At 34.6% G+C, this 22,472-nt stretch overlaps 1 protein-coding gene and 1 pseudogene across 5 annotated transcripts in view; one reads left to right on the top strand and one right to left on the bottom strand.

Moving 5' to 3' along the window:
• Ehbp1 (EH domain binding protein 1) overlaps positions 1 to 22,472 on the bottom strand; it is a 283,096-nt gene that overhangs the window by 230,596 nt on the left and 30,028 nt on the right. For all 5 annotated transcript variants that reach the window (XM_013022530.1, XM_013022533.1, XM_013022532.1 and 2 more), the window contains exons 3-5: positions 19,704 to 19,761; positions 8,580 to 8,675; positions 2,489 to 2,542 (exon numbers count right to left, since the gene is read on the bottom strand). In XM_013022530.1, the coding sequence (XP_012877984.1) occupies positions 2,489 to 2,542; positions 8,580 to 8,675; positions 19,704 to 19,761 (208 nt within the window). The remainder of the gene's footprint in view (positions 1 to 2,488; positions 2,543 to 8,579; positions 8,676 to 19,703; positions 19,762 to 22,472) is intronic.
• LOC105990198 lies at positions 13,830 to 14,269 on the top strand (annotated as a pseudogene).

Below are 22,472 nucleotides of genomic sequence, written 5' to 3'. Positions count from 1 at the left end.
GCTGCAATGCTTGGTAAGAAATGTACGCATTATCCTGCCCATGCAATTGTAACCCCTCTGTACAGTATGTTCACAAATAAAATAAAATAAAATTAAAAAAAAAGAATGTTAATATAGAATGTTAATATATATTCAATTCCTTACCATTTCTAAGAAACTTCAACTATCTTGAGTAATAAATAAACTGGATAAGATAATTCCCTGAGCTTAAAAATACTTTACATTTTAAAAAGGCTAAATATGCTCTTTTATTTGAGAAATATATACCTTAATATGGAAACAATAATACAAATTACATCTTTTCATTCTATATTCTATTCAAACTTTACCATTTAAGTTTTAAAATATTTCCCTAGCCAGGCACCAGTGTCTCATGCCTGTAATCCTAGCTACTCAGGAAGCTGAGATCTGAGGATTACAGTTCAAAGCCAGACCAGGCAGGAAAGTTTGTGAGACTCTGATCTCCAATTAACCACCAGAAAACCAGAAGTGGAGCTGTGGCTCAAGTGGTAGAGTGTTCACCTTGAGCTGAAGAGCTCCCAGGCCCAGAGTTCAAGCCCCATGACCGACCCCTCCCTTTCCCCAAAAAAGGAATTCCCCAGAGACATTTAAAATGGGGGGAGGGAGGGGAGATGGGAAGGGATAGGAAAGGGAAACAAAGGATGAGGCAACAATGCTTGATAAGAACTGTACTCATTATCTTGCCCATGTAATTGTAACTCCTCTGTAAAGTATTTTCACAATAAAAAAATACCTTATTACATATTTCCAATTGTTTTATGTATAGATATATTTAAATGCCTTTATAAGATATATAATATGGAATTTAAGAAAAATATTTTCCCCAAATCTCATTATTTAAATGACTTTCGCAAACAAACCTAGTATATCTCATACAGTTGTCCTTTCTTTTTTATTTTTGATTTGTACCTTTCAGTAGTAATTTGTAGCTTGTAATTTATTTATCAGAAATTTGGAAATTCCACTGCTTGGTACGAAAATCAACTATGGAATAAGAACATCTTTTTGAACAGATATAAAGTTAGTTTTTATTCACTCTTGCCACTAATTACACTTTAAATTTAACTAGCTAATTTGTTCATGTATCACATTAATAGACTAGATGTATCATTGGGCCATGATTATTGAAAAGTGAAGTGTCATCCACTGGAGAGAAGTTCTTGATATGTATATGATGTGAGTTTCTGATATGAGATTGTTAGTATGAGTCTACATTCTATTTCAATAAACCAAAGATTTTTCTTTAATCTTTAATATGCTACTTCAAGCATATCGTTCAAATCTATCATTGCAGAAAAGTATAAACCTTTAATATGATGACAATGGCTTAATTTTTAGATATCAGAGTCCCCTACTGTATTTGGACCTGGTCTTGATCTTCCCCAGCTCTTTAGTTCTGAAAATGGTACAAATACTAATGAGAAAAGTTAAGTTTGTTTCTTTGTTTTTTTAATCATAAAACAAAGCCAAGTAAGAAAGGAAGAATGGAAGAATATAATGCAAAGCATAGCCTGTTATAGCTATGCTTCAGAACTTTGTTGATGATGATAATGACAACAGCAATGGTAAAGATAATATTCAGTAAGAATTACTTAATGCCACAAGTTAAGAAACTTTTCCATGATTACAAGCTTGGTAGAAGAGCTACAATTTGAAATGAGGTCTGACATCAAAGCCTATTGTCTTAATCACTATAGTTTTAGCACCTTTTTTCTCTAATTCCTGGTCGATAAATATCTACCTCTGTCAATAAATATCTACCTGTCTATTTATTTAGTTATTTTTCTTTTCTTTTTTGCCAATGCTAGGGTTTGAGCTAAGAGCCTTGCAATTGCTTAGTTAGTTTCTTTGGTTGGTGCTCTACTACTTTAGCCATACTTTCAACTCTGCTTTTTGCTAGTTATTTTTGACATGAAGTCACACAGACTTTTGCCTCAGCTAAATTTGAACCACAATCCTCCATCTCAGACTCCTGAGTCACTAGGTATGTAGAATTGATGTCTCAATCTAATAAACATTTATTGAATACCTGCTGTATAACTGCTACTCTCCGGGTATTCTAAATATATAAATTAAGATAATTACTAAAGCACTAATCTCTCAATCCAAATAAAGACAAAAAGTGCATATTTTATTTTGTAAGCTTCCAAAGGTCTTTCTTTCAACAATGTTTTAAATGAAAATCTGTTAAATGTGATATGCTGAAGAGATAAAATAAAAAAGATATGATTCTTCCCTCAAGTCCAAAACAATATGATTTAGTATTAAAGATTCTTACAGTTTTAACAAAAGATAATTCTGCTATTGGTTATTATTTCATTCAAGAACTTCTAAAACTTACATATTACTCATTAAATTTTTGTAAGACAATGTTTCTATTACCAAAATGCTCATTTATCATAACAATATATAAGCATATAAATAAAGTGAAAATATGAAAAGCTGAGGGTATTTGCCATTAGCTTACATTTTCTATGACAAATGTCCACTCTTTGTCTTCAAATTCCTCTGCATGCGGATCCTGTAACAACAGCAAAACATGAAATTGAAATAAATGTTAATACAGTCAATTCCATTAATAAAATGCAAATAATCTTACATTTTAGCTTTTACTAACTTTTTTAAAAAGGCAGGGACAAAATAGCTTTCTTCTTGGATACTTCCATAATTTTTCTAAATTTAAATTAATTATATTAAGAAATTCTCAGCAGGACTCAGCGACTTACACCTAAAATCCTATATATTCAAGAAGGTGAGTAGAGCAGTAGAGCTCCTTCCTAGCAAGGACAAGGCTCTGGGTTCAAACCCTTGTACCACTAAAAAAATGAAATTCTCTATTTTACTTTTATCTGACTGGAGAAAGATAACCTAGTTAATGAACTATTTTAAAAAGTATTTTATTATTTTTTAAAAAGTGGTCATATAAAACTGTCCTCATTTTTACACCTGTATATATTTAGAACTAAATGTATCATTTCAAATACAGTATTTTTCTTTTTTTTATTTTATTTGTGAACTTACTGTACAGAGGGGTTACAATTACATGCGCAGGATAATGCGTACATTTCTTACCAAGCATTGCAGCCTCATCCTTTGTTTACCCTTCACATCCCTTCCCAGCCTCCCCCCCAGTCCCAATCCCTCCCCCCCCCAAATACAGTATTTTTCAATGAAATTATATAACCACCTGGAATGTCTATGTACTGCAAAGCATTTCATAATCTAGACAAAATGGCACGTCAACATGGGCTTTCAATACCCTTTTCTCCCTCTCCCCCATTAAGGAAATGCATGACACTGCAGAAAAGGTTATAATCTTCAATATAACCTTTAAATAAAAGAGGAGGAAGAAGGGGAGGAGCAAGAAGAGGTGGCAGAGGAGGAGGAAGAAGATGAAGAGGAGGAGGAGGAGGAAGAAGAGGAGGAGAATTAATTTGCAGGTATTTACTTGTCAAATATATTATTATATACAAGACTGTAGAGGGATTCTACAGATTCAAACATAATTGTTTTTGCTTTCAAACACACACACACACACACACACACACACACACACACAACTCTAGACATTGTATTTATTTAAATACATGGCCAATGAAAGAAATAGCTTTGCCAGAAGTGTTTTTAAAAAACACAATACATCTTGCAGGAATTAACAGACAAAACTCTCACAAGAGAAATCCTCTGGATTACCTAAATTACATAAGATTTCCACTGATATTTGAGTATGTAGAGTCATTTTAAATATGCATTCAATTTCATGCACTAAAGATAGGATAGGTTAAAGATATGGAGAGAATTCAATAGAGCAAGCTTTTGGCTCAATATTCTATTCTAAGATTAAACTAACACAGACGGGAAGGGTCTTAGGTCTCATATGCTTCTCACAGGGAAGCATCTTATATAATTGATTCTACTTTAGTCTACTACTAATTTTCTGTTTCTATGGCCACAGTTAAGTTATGCCAGGGTTATTATTTCAACTAAAAGTAGCTATAGTAGTCTCTCACTTAATCTGCTTTTCCATTTAATCTCATAGACAGATCAATATTTCTAAACCACAGTTTTGATAATATTGATGTTGGTATAACTTAGATTTCCTTAATGCAGCATAAACATTATGAGATAAATCCCGAATTCCATAGTTCTTTATTTCCATTACTTTATTTTTTACTATAGTAACATGGTAACTGGCTCACATAGTCTGAGCTGTATTTTTATGAGTAAATTCACTCAGATAAGACAAAAATCTGTCTTATTGCTTAGGTAATTACAGGCAGGAGAATGATAGGGCAGGGTAGAATAGAAAAATAGTTTCCCTAGCGGGCTTTGTCTGACTTTTTTATGATGCATTCAGAGCATAACCAATGATACTTTAGCGACTAATAAAATGTGATACAATGCTGGGGAAAGACATCCTACTGTCCTCTAGGTCATCCTTTTGTTTTGGGGACAATAAAGCTCTAAGCACAACTAGTATCAAATTAATAATAAGGTGAAATATTTACTGAGCACTCACCATGTCCCCGTTATTCTGCTAAATGATTTATGCCCACTTAATGACACAGAAAACAGAAACCAAAAGAACACAACTAAATGTTAAAAGGTATGCTGCAAATCGACTGTGGCAGCATACATTTATAATCCATTATTAGCTAGGCAGGGGCAGGATTTCAAGGTCAAGAATGGCCCAGAGAGAATGTTAGCAAGACCCTATCTCAAAAAAAAAACAACAAATGACAGCAAGTGAGGGCACAGATTAAGTAGTAGTTCAAATGCAAAACCCTGAGTCCAATCCCAGGAATGACAAAAGAGGGAAAAAAGAAAAAAAAAATGGCTGTGTTGCACTTTTATGTCTTTTACCTAGTTTGCACATTCAGTTTAATCTGTGTCATTAGGATCAAGAAAAGTACCTGACAACATAACAGGATTCCAAGAATATTTACAAATAGCTTAATCGGCAAATATTGAACAGTAACATTAAAGCAAATGAAACATTAAAAAAAAAAAACCTAAAAAATTTATCCCTAAAAAAAAATTTCACTAATGAACAATTCCAATGGATCCAAGAAACATCTGATAGGGCAAAGAAAGGAAGAAGATATGAAAGTAGTAGTAATAATGTTCATTCTAAAGGTATTTAAAAAATTGCATCTTAAAAAAATTGCATCTTTACATAATTAAATATTTATACTACTGACCAGACAAAAACACTCTTAATGAGAATGGCTTCTTGCTGGAATCAATTAAGTCTTCTTTATTTACTACTTACCCTCTATGGTCTCCTTTATTACTACTGTACTAAAAGAAGAATCAAAATGGCTTAACAGCTATTTTTTTTCTTCTCAAAATCCAAAAGCATTTAAAAAACTTTACTAGAAACAATAATTTTCAATAAAATTCAGACTTTAGATCGAAGCATATAAGAAATTAAGTTCTAGCCAGGCATCGGTAGCTCATGCCTGTAATCCTAGCTACTCAGGAGGCTGAGATCTGAAGATCACTGTTCAAAGCCAGCCCGGGCAGGAAAGTCTGTGAGACTCTTAGCTCCAATAAACCACTCAAAAACTGGAAGTGGCGCTGTGGCTCAAGTGGTAGAGCACTCGCCTTGAGCTGAAGAGCACAGGGACAGCACCCAAGCCCAGAGTTCAAGCCTCATGACCAACAAAAAAAAAAAAGAAACTAAGTTCTACTTAAGACATAGAAAAATGAAATACAGTGAGTGATAGCTTTCTTCAAAAGCATTGTTCTAAGTTTACCTCTGTGAATGCTCCAGTAAAGACAAGGAATCCAAGCAGCCCTTTGCAAACTTCAAGATTAAGCAAATTGTGAAACTTAGTATAAGGAAGAGGGAAATATAAAGAATTTTTTCATTTGAAAAACTGTTAAACAATGGGATCCAAAAAATTACGATGAAATAAATGAAGTTGTTTCATTTTTCTGTGTTACTTATCTGCTTTTCTAGTAAAATTCTGGGGATATGAGGGAGTCTGGAAATAAAAAGCATCAGTTGAAAATTCTCATGTAAATATTGAAAATAATCTCAATGTTTCCCAATAGTATAACTGAGAAGAAATCTTTATTATCATAAGCTAGAAAGTGTTTGTTGTTTTCCTAACATTCAAAGACATAAATGTTCACTGATAAGGATATGCCTGAACATTCTCATCTATACTCAAAAACTATATACCTTTAATCCTATACAAGCTGCACATTTCAATAGTCACTTCCAACTATGAATGACTCAGGCAGTGCATATCCTTTCCCCAAACACATGGCTATCAGCTGTGTTTCAGTTCTATGCTAATCCCTTGTTCGCTTGTCATCATTTCCTTTGAAAGTTATATAACCATATCCATTCATTTGTTTTGCCGGTATGAACAACACACTAAGTCAAAATACTCAAGAGATTACTTAAATGTCTTCCTTCAAGAATATCAGAGATCTTGCTATTGTAGTTGACATTTGTAAGTTGTTACATGAAGTAGACAGTATAGAGGAAAGAACATGGCAAATTCAGGGCATTTCAGCGAGTTACCATCCTTTCTAGTCTCATCTTCCTTATCCATAAAATAAGAATAACTACAGAACCTTATGGATACTCTGAGAACTAAATGAACTAATGAACTAGAGACTGAAATTACTGCTTTTAATTATGAAGCTTTTGTATCATTCCAATAGGAAAATTATAGACAAGACAGGTATAATAATAGGTTTTTAGGACAACTGGTAAACTAACAATAAAGTGGTTCTGACCAACCTGAAGACAAAAAGAATATACTGTCTCCTCCCTTATTTCTCCCTAAGCAAATCAGAGAGAGAGAGAGAGAGAGAAGAGTGAGAGAGAGAGAGAAGTATATGTGTAACATATACAACAAGATAATCAAGCTACATTTTAATGTCAATTATACAATATAAAAACTAACAAATACACATACTGTATTAAGACTCTTAGATAAGAGGATCTATGAAACACAGAATGTTTAAAAATACTATTCCATCTATGTGCTACTACATTAGCATTTACCACACTGTTTTGTTCTTTTGCTCTCTGTAATACTTCCTGAATAAATGTATGTGTTATGGTTTGAATATAAAATATATCCACAGGCTAGTTCCCCAGCTGGTTGTGGTATTTTAGGAGGTGGTATTTTAGGAAGTCCCTACCTCCTAAAGTTGTAACCACCCTGGAGGAAGAAGGTTACTAGGTGTGTGCCTCTGAAGCACATAACTTGTCCCGGGGTTATTCCTTTGTTTGTCTGTCTGTCTGTCTGTCTGTCTGTCTCTCTCTCTCTCTCTCTCTCTCTCTCTTTGCTTCTTAGTTGCCATGAGGTGAGCAGTTCCACTCCAGTATTGCCTCTCTACCAAGATAGGCTGCCTCACCCCAGGCCTGTGATGGAGGCAAGCAACCATGGATTGAGACTTCTGAAACTGAGAGCCAAAATAAATCTTTAAGATGTTTCTCTTAGGTATTTTCCACAGAGATGAAAAAAATCTAACACCAAATGAATTAATATACTGGCTTACAAAATCAAAATCACTTTTCCATACAGCAACTTCACTCTCTAAGCTATAATTTTACATTGCTCTAAATATTTGGTGGACTTTTCCAAACTTTACATTACCAAATTATGTTTAATGTGATGCTCTACTTCCTCTTGTCTACTGTAAAAATAACTTCAGCATATTTTGAATCATGTAAAAAAGAAACAACATTGTTTTCTAATTCTCTACCTAAAATGCTAAAACCAAGATATTGTTTCTCTCCCATCCGACTTCGGGAGCTGGAAAAGAATGTGTTAGGAAAGCAAATACTCTAGGGCTTAATTACAAGATGTGCTAAGACTATTTGATAATATATCAAATAATATGTAAGACTTCCAAGAAAAAAAATCCCATATAAAACAAGCAGAAAGGCATAAGAACAGTTATATTTTTAAATCTGCATTTCAAATTTACAACCAGTATTTTACTTTTAAGTTATAACATTTATGAACATCAACAAATTTGCCAAATAGCAATTTTTTTATTTTTTATTGTGAAAATACTGTACAGAGGGGTTACAGTTACATGGGCAAGATAGTGAGTACATTTCTTATCAAGCATTGTAGCCTCCTCCTTTGTTTACCCTTCCCATCCCTTCCCAGCTTCCTCCCGTCCCCTCACCCAATCCTCCCTCCCAAACAGCAATTTTTAAAAATCTTATTACATTTAGTAAAGTAGTCATTAGCAAATTACTAAAGTAGTTACATGCAAATTATTAAACAAGGCTAGCAAAGAAAAATTCTACAAACTTCAGTTTTCCACAGGAAAAGTATGTTAACATTTTCTGTGCACAGACTATGACAGAGGTATCTCAGTTGACCTTAGATGTTAACAACTTAAAGTAACTGTAAACCATAACATAATGTAATTCCTTTGCAATGTTATAAATTGCTTTATCCCTACAAAATAATGTGCATTAGATACCATACTGAATACCAATGTGTTGAAATTTTATTTAAAATCATGAATATATAATAAATCCATAAAAAATAGTAAGAAAAAATGGTACTGACCTTAAAAAGTGTTACAGTGATTTCAATGTTTTCAGGAACAGGCCAAACAACAACACCACGGTATGGATTTTTTATTCCAGGTTGCCAGCTATGAGCCTACCACAATAAAAATGATAGCTTAAATTATTAAGTACAGGAAATGCAATGTTAATAATTAACGAAAGTATATGATCTTAGCTATCCATTAAATCTATAGTCTTCCTGAAACAAAAATTAGCCCAATAAAACTTTCTAAGCTCCTGCCATGACAGTTATAACACATGAAAGCTATAGATGGCTACAGCTTTAGATTGCTATGTAATGATTACTAATCCTAATACAAGCCTTTACCCCACCACCACACCACACACAACCAACAAAAATATATGTGAAACTGAGATATCACATATTTTTAAAAATAACTATTTCTGATTAGGAAGCTATTTTTTCATTATGAAAAAATTTTAAACCATTTACTAAAAACTTCAATATTCATTTTTATTTGCTTTTTGAGAGTTGTGGTTTTGTTATTGTTACATTTGATTTGTTTTTGCAATAGTCTCCCTATATAGTCAGAAACTTGCAATGGAACTGACCTGAAACTCAATATGTGAAAACTCCTGCCTCTGCCTCATCAGTGCTGAAATTACAGGCACGCATCATCACACTCAGCTAAATTCATTTTTTAAAAGAAAACACTAGGGCTGGGAAGGTGGCTCAGCGGTAGAGTGCTTGCCTTGCATGCATGAGGCCCTGGGTTCAATTCCTCAGGACCACATAAGAAGAAAAAGCGGAAGTGGCACTGTGGCTCAAGTGGTAAAGCACTACTAGCCTTGAGCTGAAGAGCTGAGGGTCAGTGCCCAGGCCCAGAGTTCAGGCCCCATGACCAACAAAAAAGAGAAAAGAAAAAGAAAACACTAGCCAAATACATGATATGCTCATAGCCCCCAGCTACTTGGGAGTCTATCTGAGGGAGGATGATTACTTATAAGACCTGGGCCTCAAACAAAAAACAGTAACATACATACATACATACATATATACATAAATAAATAGAGGGAAGTGAAATAAAAAAAGGGAGGAAGAAGAAACGAAAGGAGGGAGGGAGGGACTAATTGTACACTTTGAGTTTAATTTTACCTTATGAAATTCCTCTTATGTGTACTATTTGGGCAAGTAAAGAATAGCAGTTTTTCCTGGTGATATTTTTAATATTTCTCATTTTGGATATTCTTTTTCCTTATAAAGGATCTTGATTACCAAGATTTCCTAAGGAACCTCCAACTAATCTAAACATTGAGAATTATCACCAAGGTTATTCCTTAGTAGCTTTTCTAATCAAAACTGGGCTGATAGAAGATAGTATATCAGGCATCCCAACTAAATCTTCATGTTTATGTCCTATAAGACTGTCCATGGATATGTTACGGTAATAATAAAAGTGAACACAGAATACTTCCTGTAAGTACAAGAATACTACAAATTAGCTACTATTCATCCATTCGCTCATTGCCAAGCATTGTTCTAGACAATTGTGGACAATTCTGCTTTAATGGAGTACATAGTGTAAGTAGGAAGAGACAAACAAAATAACCAAAATATATAATTATGTTGGGTATAAATTAAAATGTTATGGAAAAATAGAGAAAGGATGGGGGGAATGTAGAAAAATTAGTTTCTAGGGGCTGAGAAGGTGGCTCAGTGGTAAGCGCTTGCCTTGCATGCTCAAGGCCCTGGGTTGGATTCCTCAGCACCACATAAGCAAAAAGAAAAAAGCTGGAAGTAGCGCTGTGGCTCAAGTGCTAGAGCGCTAGCCTTGAGCTGAAGAGCTGAGGGACAGCGCCCAGGCCCAGAGTTCAGGCCCCACGACCGGACCCAAAAAAAAAAATAAATTAAATTAAATAAAAAAAGAAAAATTAGTTTCTACATATTATTTTTCAAAAAGGTAGTCAGAAAAGGCTTCACTGATAATAATTTTTTAGAATTTTCTAAAGAGAAGAAACAGCAATTGGTGCTGATATATTTAGATAGCAAATAAGAATAATAGAATTGGATAGGTGAAAAGAAGAATAGTAGGAGATGAGGCCAAGAAAAATAATGATAGGCCTAGTCATATAAGGTCCTGGTAGGCAATTGCAAAGATACTGGTTTTTATTTTGCAAGAGACAAAGAACTCACTGAAAGTTTTATAGGAATGATGATCTAAGCTATGTTTCTACAGGTTGAAGTGTTACAGAATAGGTTCCAAATGTAGGAACTACAATCCAGGGTAGAGTTGATAGTGATATGGCCTGGGATGACAGAAAAGTGGTACAGAATGGTCAAATTTTGTGGCTATTTTTACATTTTGTAGGTGTAGTCAGCCAAAAAAAAATTTTTTAATGAGCAAGTAGCCAAGGCTGACTCTAAAGCTTTTGCCCTAGCAACTAGAAGAAATTTACATGCCTGTAGGAGTGCTCAGTTTTGCACACATTAAGTTTTAGTTGCCTATGTAGATATACAAGATAGATATGGGCATAAATTATAAATTTGGGGGATTATCACAAAGATGTGATACTTAAACACTAAGAATGGATGTAATCCCAAGAAAGTGGAAGAACAGGTAGAGAACAAAGAGGTCCAAACACTGAGGCTTAGAGTACAACATGAAATAGTGGAGGAAAAGAATCAGCAAAGGCATGTCAGGTGATGCAGAAGACATACCAACAGCATGTAGTTTTCTGGAAGTGTAGCAAGAAAAATGTTTTAAAGGGAACAATCATCCGCCATTAATAATTACACAAGTTTCAATGAAGTAGTTTAAGCACAAGCTTCATTAGAATGGATTTATGAAAGGGTAAGAGGAGATAATAAAGTATATTCAACCCCTCTGCATTGTTTTTACTGAAAAGGAAATAGTTACTGTTAAATGTGGAAAATAGTACCCAAAAAGATTTTTTTTATTTATTTTTATTTGTGAACATACTGTACAGAGGGGTTACAATTACATGGGCAGGATAATGCGCACATTTCTTACCAAGCATTGCAGCCTCCTCCTTTGGTTTACCCTTCACATCCCTTCCCAGCCTCCCCCCTCCCCCCCACCAAAAAGATTTTTTTAAGAAGGAAAAAAAATACTCTTGTGGTAAAAGAAAATATCAAGTTGAGAGGGAAAAAATAATAATGCAGAAAAAGGAGAATTACAGTACTGAACAATATACAATGAGAACTCAGAAGCACTTTCCATTATAACACCAGAGTACAAGAGTATATAGATATACATCAGCAAACAGATTTTATGAATAAGTTAATTGCACACTAACTTGCCCAAGACTATATAAATAGGCAAAATATAGAACATAGGACATGAAAATGAGAAGGAATCAAGATTACAGAAATTTAGACTCATGAAAATTAGTTTAAATGCCAGCAAATGGTAGAGGTTTAACAAAATATCCAACTCATAGATTATCAATAATTCATTCTCTATTCTCTCTCCATTTTCCTCAATTATGAAGTTTCAAGACACCACAAGAGACACCACAAGAGACTTGGTATATTATACCCAAAAGTAAATAACTAAATTTTGCTGATTAAAACTATCTCCTGAGATTTCTGTTTCCCTATTTTCATGCTTGTTAGCCCTTGAATACTATACAAAATAATCTCGTTATTGAAATACGCATTTCTGCCCACCACCTTAACTATCCTTAATCAAAACTCTAATCAATGAAAGGGATGATATTGATCAAGATGCACTGTACTAATAAACTGAATGTTAAAATCCATTTGTACAAATAAAGATAATAAAAAATAAAAAAATAAAAAAGATACATTTGTATTCACAAACTGATGTTGAATTGAAACCCCTGTGTACAACTAAAGATAAAAAAATAAAATTAAAAATTAAAAAAAATCCCTCCAGGGCTGGGAAGGTGGCTCAGTGGTAGAGCGCTTGCCTTGCATGCCTGAGGCCCTGGGTTCGATTCCTCAGCACCACATAAGCAAAAAGAAAAAAGCCGGAAGTGGCGCTGTGGCTCAAGTGGTAGAGCGCTAGCCTTGAGCTGAAGAGCTGAGGGACAGCGCCCAGGCCCAGAGTTCAGGCCCCACAACTGGACCCAAAAAAAAAAATCCCTCCAATCTATATAGATGTGAAAACTTATGATCACATACAGTGATGTTAAATAAAGCTATTCATCTAGTCTCTTCAACCCTCCCATAATTATGTTTTCATAGCCTCCCCACATAATAACAACTTAGAGATTCACTGAATCTCTTTCATTAGCCACAGCAGAGAGGATAGAGTATGTGTGTAAAAGTCTCAATGAAAAAAAAAATGAAGAATTTCAGACATGAAAATATCCTTTGGAAATCTAATCCAGCCAGATAAGGAAACTGAAGCAAGTAAAGAAAAAATGTCTTATCTGAAGTAATAGTAGTAATCAATAGGAGAACCTCCAACTTCATTATTCAGATGAAGTTCTTCAATCAACCTATATACTCTCTGATTCACTACAGTCAAGTAAACAGCCTTCACCTTAAAAAGTTAACATTTCTGCTTATGACACTAGGGGTCAAAGTGGAAATCTTCCAACAAATGGGTAGATCCAAGAGATAGTAGTTTCAGATACTTTCCTCAGGAACTCTAATGCCTAATCTAAATAACTTCTTTAAATTTCAGTCTTGGAGAAGTTCAATTAAGTTAGAGCTTTGGCTTTCTGTTTATTCCTTTCATACCTGTAAAATCTGGCTTAGTTAAGATACTGTAACAGTATTAATTAGTCAAAGTAGAATAGCTGACAATGAATAGTTATCATTATCTAACTATTATATACTAGATAGAAAATAGAAAGACCAGTAAATGTTGTTGTTTTTTTTGTTTTGGGGTTTTTTTTTTTGCCAGTCATGGGGCCTGAACTCTGGGTCTGGGCTCTTTCCCTCAGCTCTTCAGCTCAAGGCTAGCGCTCTACCACTTGAGCCACAGCGCCACTTCCGGCTTTTTTCTTTTTGCTTATATGCCAGGGCCTCTGGCATGCAAGGCATGTGCTCTACCACTGAGCCACCTTCCCAGCCCTACCAGTAAATGTTACTGGAGAAATCAAGGACATAAAAAAAAGAGTCCTAAACTAGAATAATCTAGCTTTTTCAATCTGGATTGAATAACACAGAATAGAATAGAATAACACAGGTAAATTAAAAATAGCTCTCATAAGAAACATCCAATTGAGCAGCTCCCCGCCGCCCAGCGCACGGCGGACTGGCATGGCCCGGGGATAGCGGAGCAGGTCTGAGTGTCGCAGCAATGCACCTTCCCAGAATCGGGAGGAGGAGCCAGCAAGGATAGGCCCAGGAATAATGGCGTCCAAAGAGGAGCAAGCAACGAAAAACCTTGATGTGGAAAATACTCACCAGGAAAATGAAAGCAAGGAAGAAAAGGAGCAAGTTGCTACTAAAAAGGAGCCCTTGGCTCAGCCTTCAGAAGCCGGGGTTCCTAGAGGGAATCTCAGGCGATTCTGTTAGGCAGCCCGTCCTGCACTATAGATGGGATCTGATGCATAGGCTTGGAGAACCCCAGGCAAGGATGAGAGAAGAGAACATGGAAAGGTTTGGGGAGGAGGTGAGACGGCTCATGGAAAAGCTGAGGGAGAAGCAGTTGAGCCATAGTCTGCGGGCAGTTAGCACCGACCCCACCCCACCATGACCACCATGATGAGTTTTGCCTTATGCCCTAAATCCTGATGTGTTCCCTCAAGTTAATTGCGAGACCCCTGCTTCCTAAAACTACATGTTTGTGATGTACTCTTGTAAATCTTTTGATGTTCCTTGTGGATCTCCTATTACCAGCTTCTAATTGAATGTTGTGTTTTTGACCCCGTCTGTAAGAATTTTGTTAGCAGGAGCATTTATCTATTGCATGGAAAGATGCTCATTATATATTGTGAAGTTAATAAAGCAATTTTAAAAAGCAAAAACAAAACAAAACCCACAAAACATCCAATTGTTCTAACCAAAGGAAACAGTAAGTCAGCTTCTTAAGGAATTGATACAAAAAAAAAGCAAACCATTAGTCAATATCAACACTATGAGAAACTTGATCAGTTTTCATAGAGTCCCTGATCAGTTTTCATATAGAGTAATTAAAAAGATTTCCCTAAGCTGGGCGCCTGTGGCTCACGCCTATAATCCTAGCTACTTAGGCGGCTGAGATCTGAGGATCCTCGTTCAAAGCCAGACTATGCAAGAAAGGCCGTGAAACTCTCATCTCCAATAAACCACCAGAAAACCGGAAGCAGCACTACTGTAGCTCAAGGGGTAGAGCGCTAGCCTTGAGCTGAAGAGTTGAGGGACAGCGCTCAGGCCCAGAGTTCAAGCCCCACGACTAACAACAACAACAAAAAAGATTTCCCTAGAAAAGAACCACACACAGAAACACATACACAGTTATTTACTACCTTAGAATAGTTTGAAAAGGTTATTTAATAATCTAATGATTATACTTAACATATTTATAATTTGGTCAACATCATGTATTATCCAGATCCCTCTATATAGTTTTTATATAGATCTTCTGGCAACTCCATCCAGAAGCAGGCTTAGGAAAAACTCAATATTCCCCAACTTATGGTACTAACTCTATAAAATGCCTGTTTTCTAATTATTCATGTAATACCTTAAAAGACTGGTTCTTAGTTAAAAGTCTAGTATGAAACAAAATAAAAAATAAGCACTAAATTTTTACTTTCCATAGTACCATTTAAACAAACAAATTTTTGTAAAGAAAACTGTTTTCCATTTGGAATTTTCCCATCTCTGCAAATTTAAATTTAGAAAACAGGACTTAACAGAAAGTATGCTGCCATAATTTTTCAATTATATTAGAATTGCCATGCTTCTTTACATCACATTATTATATTGAAAATAATTTAAGTATATTACAAATCAATCGCAGCCTTGCAAAGTTGTTGCTATAAATCATATGACTTAAAGAGGAGGGAAGCTGCATTTTGTATTGTTTACCCATAGTAATTTTTTTCATAGATAAACATACTATGTATAAGTGCTAATAAATGTAGCATATTGTCAGTTTTCATAAGCTTTGTAAAGTACACTTATATTTCTAGAAAAAGACCAATAAGCCAGGCACCAGTAATCCTAGCTACTCAGGAGGCTGAGGATGGCGGTTCAAAGCCAGCATGGGCGGGAAAGTCCACGAAACTCTTATCTCCAATTAACCACCAGAAAACTGGCAGTGGCATGTGGCTCTAGTGGTAGAGTGCTTATCTTGAGGTGAAGTGCTCAGGAACAGCACCCACAACCCACAAAATAAAAAAAGCACAATAATTCTAAAGTTTAGTCGTCCTTCAGTATCTGTGAGGGAATGGATTCCAGGACCCTCTGGATACCAATACCAAAACCTGCACATGCTCAAATTGTTTATGTAAAAATAGTCTAGTATTTGCATATAACCTTTGCATATAACCTAAATACTATGGAACGAGTTGTTAATTGTATACTTAGGGAATAATGACAAGGAAAAAAATCTACATATCAGTATAGTCACAATTTTTTCCTCAAATATTTTCAACCAATTGTTTGTTTAATCCACAGATGTGGATGCATAAGGCAAGCTGTATGCAGAAAGATGCTGAAATATTAATAGAATTACAACTGGAAAATGAATTTAACCAGAAGTAATTTCCTTGTGGAACCCGTAATTTCCTTGTGGAACCCAGAAATAATAACAACAACTTTAAAAGGAGGACTGATAGAAAAAAACAATGAGCAGGAAGATAGTGATAGGAATTAAGATAGTGATAGGAATTAATATATGTATATGTTCATGAAAGTGGCATTAATAAGCCCTACTAAACAATGTAAAATAAAGGAAGATATGAAAAAAGTAATAGAAGTAGTGAATTTGATCAAAGTAATTATATACATTATGGAAAATGCCACAATAAAACTCCTTTGTACAATTAATATAATTAAATGAGAAAGTGAAAAAAGTAAGTAATTTCTCCTAGAAAGTATTTAATTCTGAGAAAAATCAACCTGTAGCCTCATATATTTATATTTATATTTGGATTCAAACAAAATTGAATGAATACTCTATGAAAGAGAATCTACATCAATCAGAAAAGTTATCTGAATGGCTTGTAAAAACACAATTAAGTAACAAATTATATTTAACATTAGAAAGAGGTACTATAATTGATGTACTATTTGAAATATTTCATTACATTTCCTAATTTTCTTCTTTTTTTTTTTGTTTTTCCTGGTCCTAAGGCTTGAACTTGGGGCCTGGGTGCTGTCCCTGAGGTTTGCTTTTGTTTGTTTGTTTGTTTGTTCTTCTTAAGGCAAGCCCTCTACTACTTGAGCTACAGTGCCACTTCTGGGGTTTTTAAGTAGTTTATTGGAGATAAGAGTCTCACACTGTTTCCTGCCTGGGCTGGCTTCAAACCATAGTCCTAAAAAACTTTAGAATTATTGTGCTTTTTCTAGAAACATAAAATGTATTTTATTTAAAAAGCTTATGAATATAGTTTTAGGGAATAATGACAAGGAAAAAAATCTACATATCAGTATAGTCACAATTTTTTCCTGAAATATTTTCAACCAATCGTTTGTTTAATACACAGATATGGATGCATAGAGCAAACTGTATGCAGAAAGATGCTGAAATATTAAGAGAATTACAACCGGAAAATGAATGTAGATATTGTAGCTGAGTAGCTAGGATTGCAGGTGTGAGCCACCAGTGCCCAGTTCCTAATTTTCTTATTATTATCTAATCAAAAGGGGAGAAAATGGTTTCTATTGGTAGCTAATAACATTCAGGGTTCATTCTAAAGTCTATACATATGTCATATAGTTATATATTATACACAGTCAATAATTTTATCCTGGGTCATTTTCCACAAAAGCTTAAGGCTACATCAGCAACACTGATTAGATTCTAAGTCTATTTTAAAAATTCTTTCTTATATAAATGGATAAGTATTCAATTATAATGCCCCACTATAAATGTATCCTTTAAAGAAAATGTTCATGATGTAAACATCTTCATTTCCTGAAAGAGGTGCTTGAAATTTCTTAAAACTTAAGAAACCTACTTTATTCCCAGAATTCCCTTCCTAGGTATATGCTAAAGTGAAATAAAAATAACTTTCCCTCAAAATACTTGAAGAATAATGTTTATACCAGCTTTGTTAACAAGAGTAAAAAAGAAAAAGAAAATAAATGTTCATCAACCAGGAAATATATAATCAACTTGTATGTTCACATAATAAAATACTACTCAGCAATAAAGTAAAATCTACCCCAAAACACAAGGGCATGAATAAATCTCAAAAAAAAGTATTTGATTGATCAAAATACATTGTACTTATAAACTGTACTTACAATTGACTTGTGAAATTGAAATCCCTTTGTATAACTAATTTTTTTTAATGTGCCCACTGATTCACACCTGTAATCCTTATTATTTAGGTGGCTGAGATCTGAGGACCACAGTTTAAAGCCAGGAATGTCCATGAGATGCAAATGTTCAATTAATCATCAAAAAGACAAAGTGGAGCTGTAGTGTAAGAGATACAGTGCCAGTCTTAAGCAGAAAAATCAAGGACAGCTCAGGCCCTAAGTTTAAGCCCAAGACAGAACACACACACACACACAAAATACCAAAAAATACTGAACACAAGAGATCAGGCTTCATGTAGTAGTACTATACAATAGGTACAATATCATTGTACTATTTTATATGAAATTCAAAAACAGACAAAACAGAAAACAAACCAATGCTTGTCTCTGAGGGAAATGACTGAAGAACAACTGAAAAAGATGATGAAAATTATTCATATATTGGTAGAAGTAATTGGTTACTTACACAAGTATATTGAATGATTAAAGCCTATAGGTGGTACAGAACAATAAAAGTAAAATAGCTCAATAAAAATACAACTTGATGCCAGGCATGGTGAAGTATACTTTATAATCCCAGCATTTGGGAAGCAGAGGCAGGATTGTGAGTTTGAGGCCAGCCTAGTCTGCAAAGCATGTCTGTGCCTCAAAACAAACAAAAGAACAAACTTGAAACAATGCTCTTAATTTTTAAAAAATTCAAAACAAAAAAAACCACCTTTTTTTTAATGTAATACTTGTTTTGGCAGTTTGAACTCAAGGCTTTATGCTTACTAGGCAGACACTCTACCTCTTAAGCCATAGTCCAGGTCACATCTTTTTCTTTATTTTATAAAACTCAACAACCAATAAATATGATTATTGTATACTGTATAATAACAACCAATAAATATACTTATGACAACCAATAAATATACTTATGATTACTATCTCCTGTAAGATTTCTATCCAACATGTTAAAATTCTGTTTTATTTCCCACACATAAATTAAAAACTTTGAAAAATTCTTTTGCAACCCAGCAATGAATTCAGATAACTCATCATTCTTTAAGAATGTCCTAACTATATCCTCTTGGAATTGCAATAAGTTTGTTCTAAGTACAATTTTCTAAGTGGGACTTGTTCATATAGAATTATATTGCTCAGTGTTACTTTTTCAGTTCATTTGTGCCACTACAATAAAAATATCATAAACTAGGTAATTTACAGAGATAGGAAATACATTTTCTCACAGTTCGAGAACCTGGAAAGCCTAAGATCAATGCGTTAGCATTTGGTGAGGGATTCTTACTGCATTTTCACACAGTTTAAAGCAGAAGAGCAATATGCAATGAACTCTTGTCATGGCACCCTTTTAAAGATATCTATTTCCATTCATGAGGAAGAAGCCCTCCAGGCCTAATCACTTCTTAAATTGTCACCTTTAAAGGCCCCATCTCCCAACACTATCATACTGGTAACACCTAAAATTTGAGACACATTCACTATTAAGTCCAAGAGTAAAAGTCAATTATTTGACTCCCACTTTAAGAAGTACAGTTAAAAGATTTCAAGACAAATCCACTTTCAGTATATTAGCTAAAAATAATAGTAATTAAAAAATAAAACTAAAAACCAAAGACCAACTAATAGTTTAAAATATTATATAATGGGATCAGAAAAGCTTAATAATTTAGCTGAATTCAACTAAATTACTGAAATTTAAGAAATAAATTTCTGGGTAAGAAATTTACAAAACACACTAACCTTAGAAGACTTTCTTCGGCTTCTTCTTGTCCAAACTACCACCAGTTTATCTGGTTGCCTGTCAAACAGGAAAATCTAAGTTAGTAAAGTTTCATTTTAGCACTTTTTAAAGGCCTAAAATGTCATTTGCTTTAGATTACATAGTAGTACTATTAAAATAAAACTCTATATTCCAATACAGTCGATGCTAAAATGAGATCTATTTTAAATGACTAATATGTCCTTCACACACATTTTTAAAAGCATGCTAATTTATTGGGACAAACCAAGCAAAATATACTAAAAGCAAAGAGGGCATAGAATGATCTATTTCAAATTCTGAAAGAAAAACCCGCCAACCTAGATTACTGTATCTAGTATTGTTAACCAGAATATTGGGAAGTTTTGTTTCATAATAAACAAAAACTAAAGGAATTCATAACCACTAAGCCAGAACTATAGAATATATCTAAAAAGATTCTAAACATAGAAGAGGAAAGTAAATACAACCAAAAATTTTAAGAATAAATTTCACTAGAATAGAAGATAAACAAATAAGGAGTAGGGAAGAATCAAACATTTAAAAACAACAATGTGGTAAGAACTACTACATATTGCTTAATAATTTTTTTATTTATTTTATTTCTTTGTCAGTCATGGGGCCTGAACTCTGGGCCTGGGCGCTGTCCCTCAGCTCTTCAGCTCCAGGCTAGCGCTCTACCATTTGAGCCACAGTGCCACTACCTATGTGGTGTTGGGGAATTGAACCCAGGGCATCATGCATTCAAGGCAAGCACTCTACCACTGAGCCACCTTTCCAGCCCCAATAACTCTATTAACTGTTGATTCTCCAATCAAAAGACACACAATGGACGGTGCCAGTGGCTTACACCTATAATCCTAGCTACTCAGAAGGCTGAGATCTGAGGATCACGGTTCAAACCCAGCCCAGGAAGGAAACTCTGTGAGAATCTTATCTCCAATAAACCACCAGAAAACAAGAAGTGGTGCTGTGGCTCAAGTGGTAGAGCGCTAGCCTTGAGCTGAAGAGCTGAGGGACAGTGCTCAGGCCCAGAGTTCAAGCCCCATGGCAGGCAAAAAAAAAAAGACACAGAATGGTAGAATGGATTAAAAACTCAATTATTGTTTCCTATTTGAATCACATTTCCTATAGGAATCACAACTCAAAGCTTAAAATGAAACAAGAAAATAATATTACCATCAAATAGAACCTGAGAGCAAGAAGGAATCTCTACATTCATATCTGACAAAGCAGTCTCCAAAATTAAACAGAAAAGATAAAGAAAGGCACTTCATTTTGATAAAGGGAGCAATCCATCAAGAGGATATAATTATTGTCAACATATATGCCCTAAACATTAGTACACCCCATTTTATTTTTAAAAAACTACTGAATAGGGCTGGGAAGGTGGCTCAATGGTAAAATGCTTGCCTTGCATGAATGAGGCCCTGGGTTTGATGCCTCAGAACCACATAAGCAGAAAAAGGCAGAAGTGGCATTGTGGCTCAAACGGTAGAGTGCTAGCCTTGAGCTGAAGAGCTGAGGGGCAGCATCTAGGCCCAGAGTCCAGACCCCATAACCAACCAACCAACCAATAAATAAATAAATAAACAAACACTACTGGACAGAAAGCACAGATACATCCAACATAATAAAATAGTGGGTAACTTTAATAATTCACTCTCATTAATAAGATAGGCTATCCAGACAAAAAAAATCAACAAAGAAACTTCAGAATTAAATGACACTATAGATAAAATGGTCTTAATAGACATGTACAGAATATTCCACCAAACAGCTAATATATATATATATATATATATATATATATATATATACACACGTGTGTGTATATATGTGTGTGTGTGTGTGTGTGTGTGTGTGTGTATATATGTGGAACTTTCTCTGAAACAATATATTTTAGAATATAAATCAACTCTTGGCAAAAAACTGAAATAACTTACTATATTTTATCAAAATACAATGGAATAAAACTAGAAATCAATAGTAAAAGAAACTACCTAAAATATTCAAACATAGACACTGAACATTAATTATATTGGTGAATGATCAGTATCATTAAAGAAATAAGTATGAACTTGAAATGAAATTCATACAACCAATTGAACACATTTTACCAGAATCTTTTGAATATAACAAAGGGAGTTCTAAGAGGAAAATTTATGTCTGTAAGTACCTAAAAGAGAATCAAAGAGGAGCCAGGTACCTCCTAATAATGTCTGTAATCCTAGATACTCACTCTGGAGGCTAAGATCAAGAAGATCTCAAGTTGAAGCCAGCGATATGAAAAGTTTGTTAGTTCTCATATGAACAAATAGCTGGACACAGTGATGGGCACAATCATCACAGTTACACAGAAGACTAAATCAGGAAGTCAGTGGTTCCAAGGCCTGCTAGGCCAATCTCAACAGAAAAATCTAGGGCAGTACTGCACATATCTCATCCCAAAAAGTAGGATTGCAGTCCAAAGTCAGCCTAGGTAAAATGTGAGATGCCATTGAAGGGTTCAGACTTCCAAATAGTATCTTGGTTTCACTGTTATTGGTTTCTCTTTTTTTTTTTCTTTTTCTTTTTGTCAGCCATGGGGCTTGAACTCTGGGCCTAGGCACTGTCCCTCAGCTCTTCAGCTCAAGGCAAGCGCTCTATCATTTGAGTCACATGCCACTGCCAGTTTTCTGGTGGTTTATTGGAGATAAGAGTCTCACAGACTTTCCTGCCTGGGCTGACTTTGAACCACAATCCTCAGA

Source organism: Dipodomys ordii, unplaced genomic scaffold, assembly GCF_000151885.1.
Source record: "Dipodomys ordii isolate 6190 unplaced genomic scaffold, Dord_2.0 Scaffold63, whole genome shotgun sequence".
NCBI classification, from domain to species: domain Eukaryota; kingdom Metazoa; phylum Chordata; class Mammalia; order Rodentia; family Heteromyidae; genus Dipodomys; species Dipodomys ordii.
The sequence above is the reverse complement of the archived record's forward strand: the minus strand, read 5'-3'. Positions and strand labels throughout refer to the sequence as shown.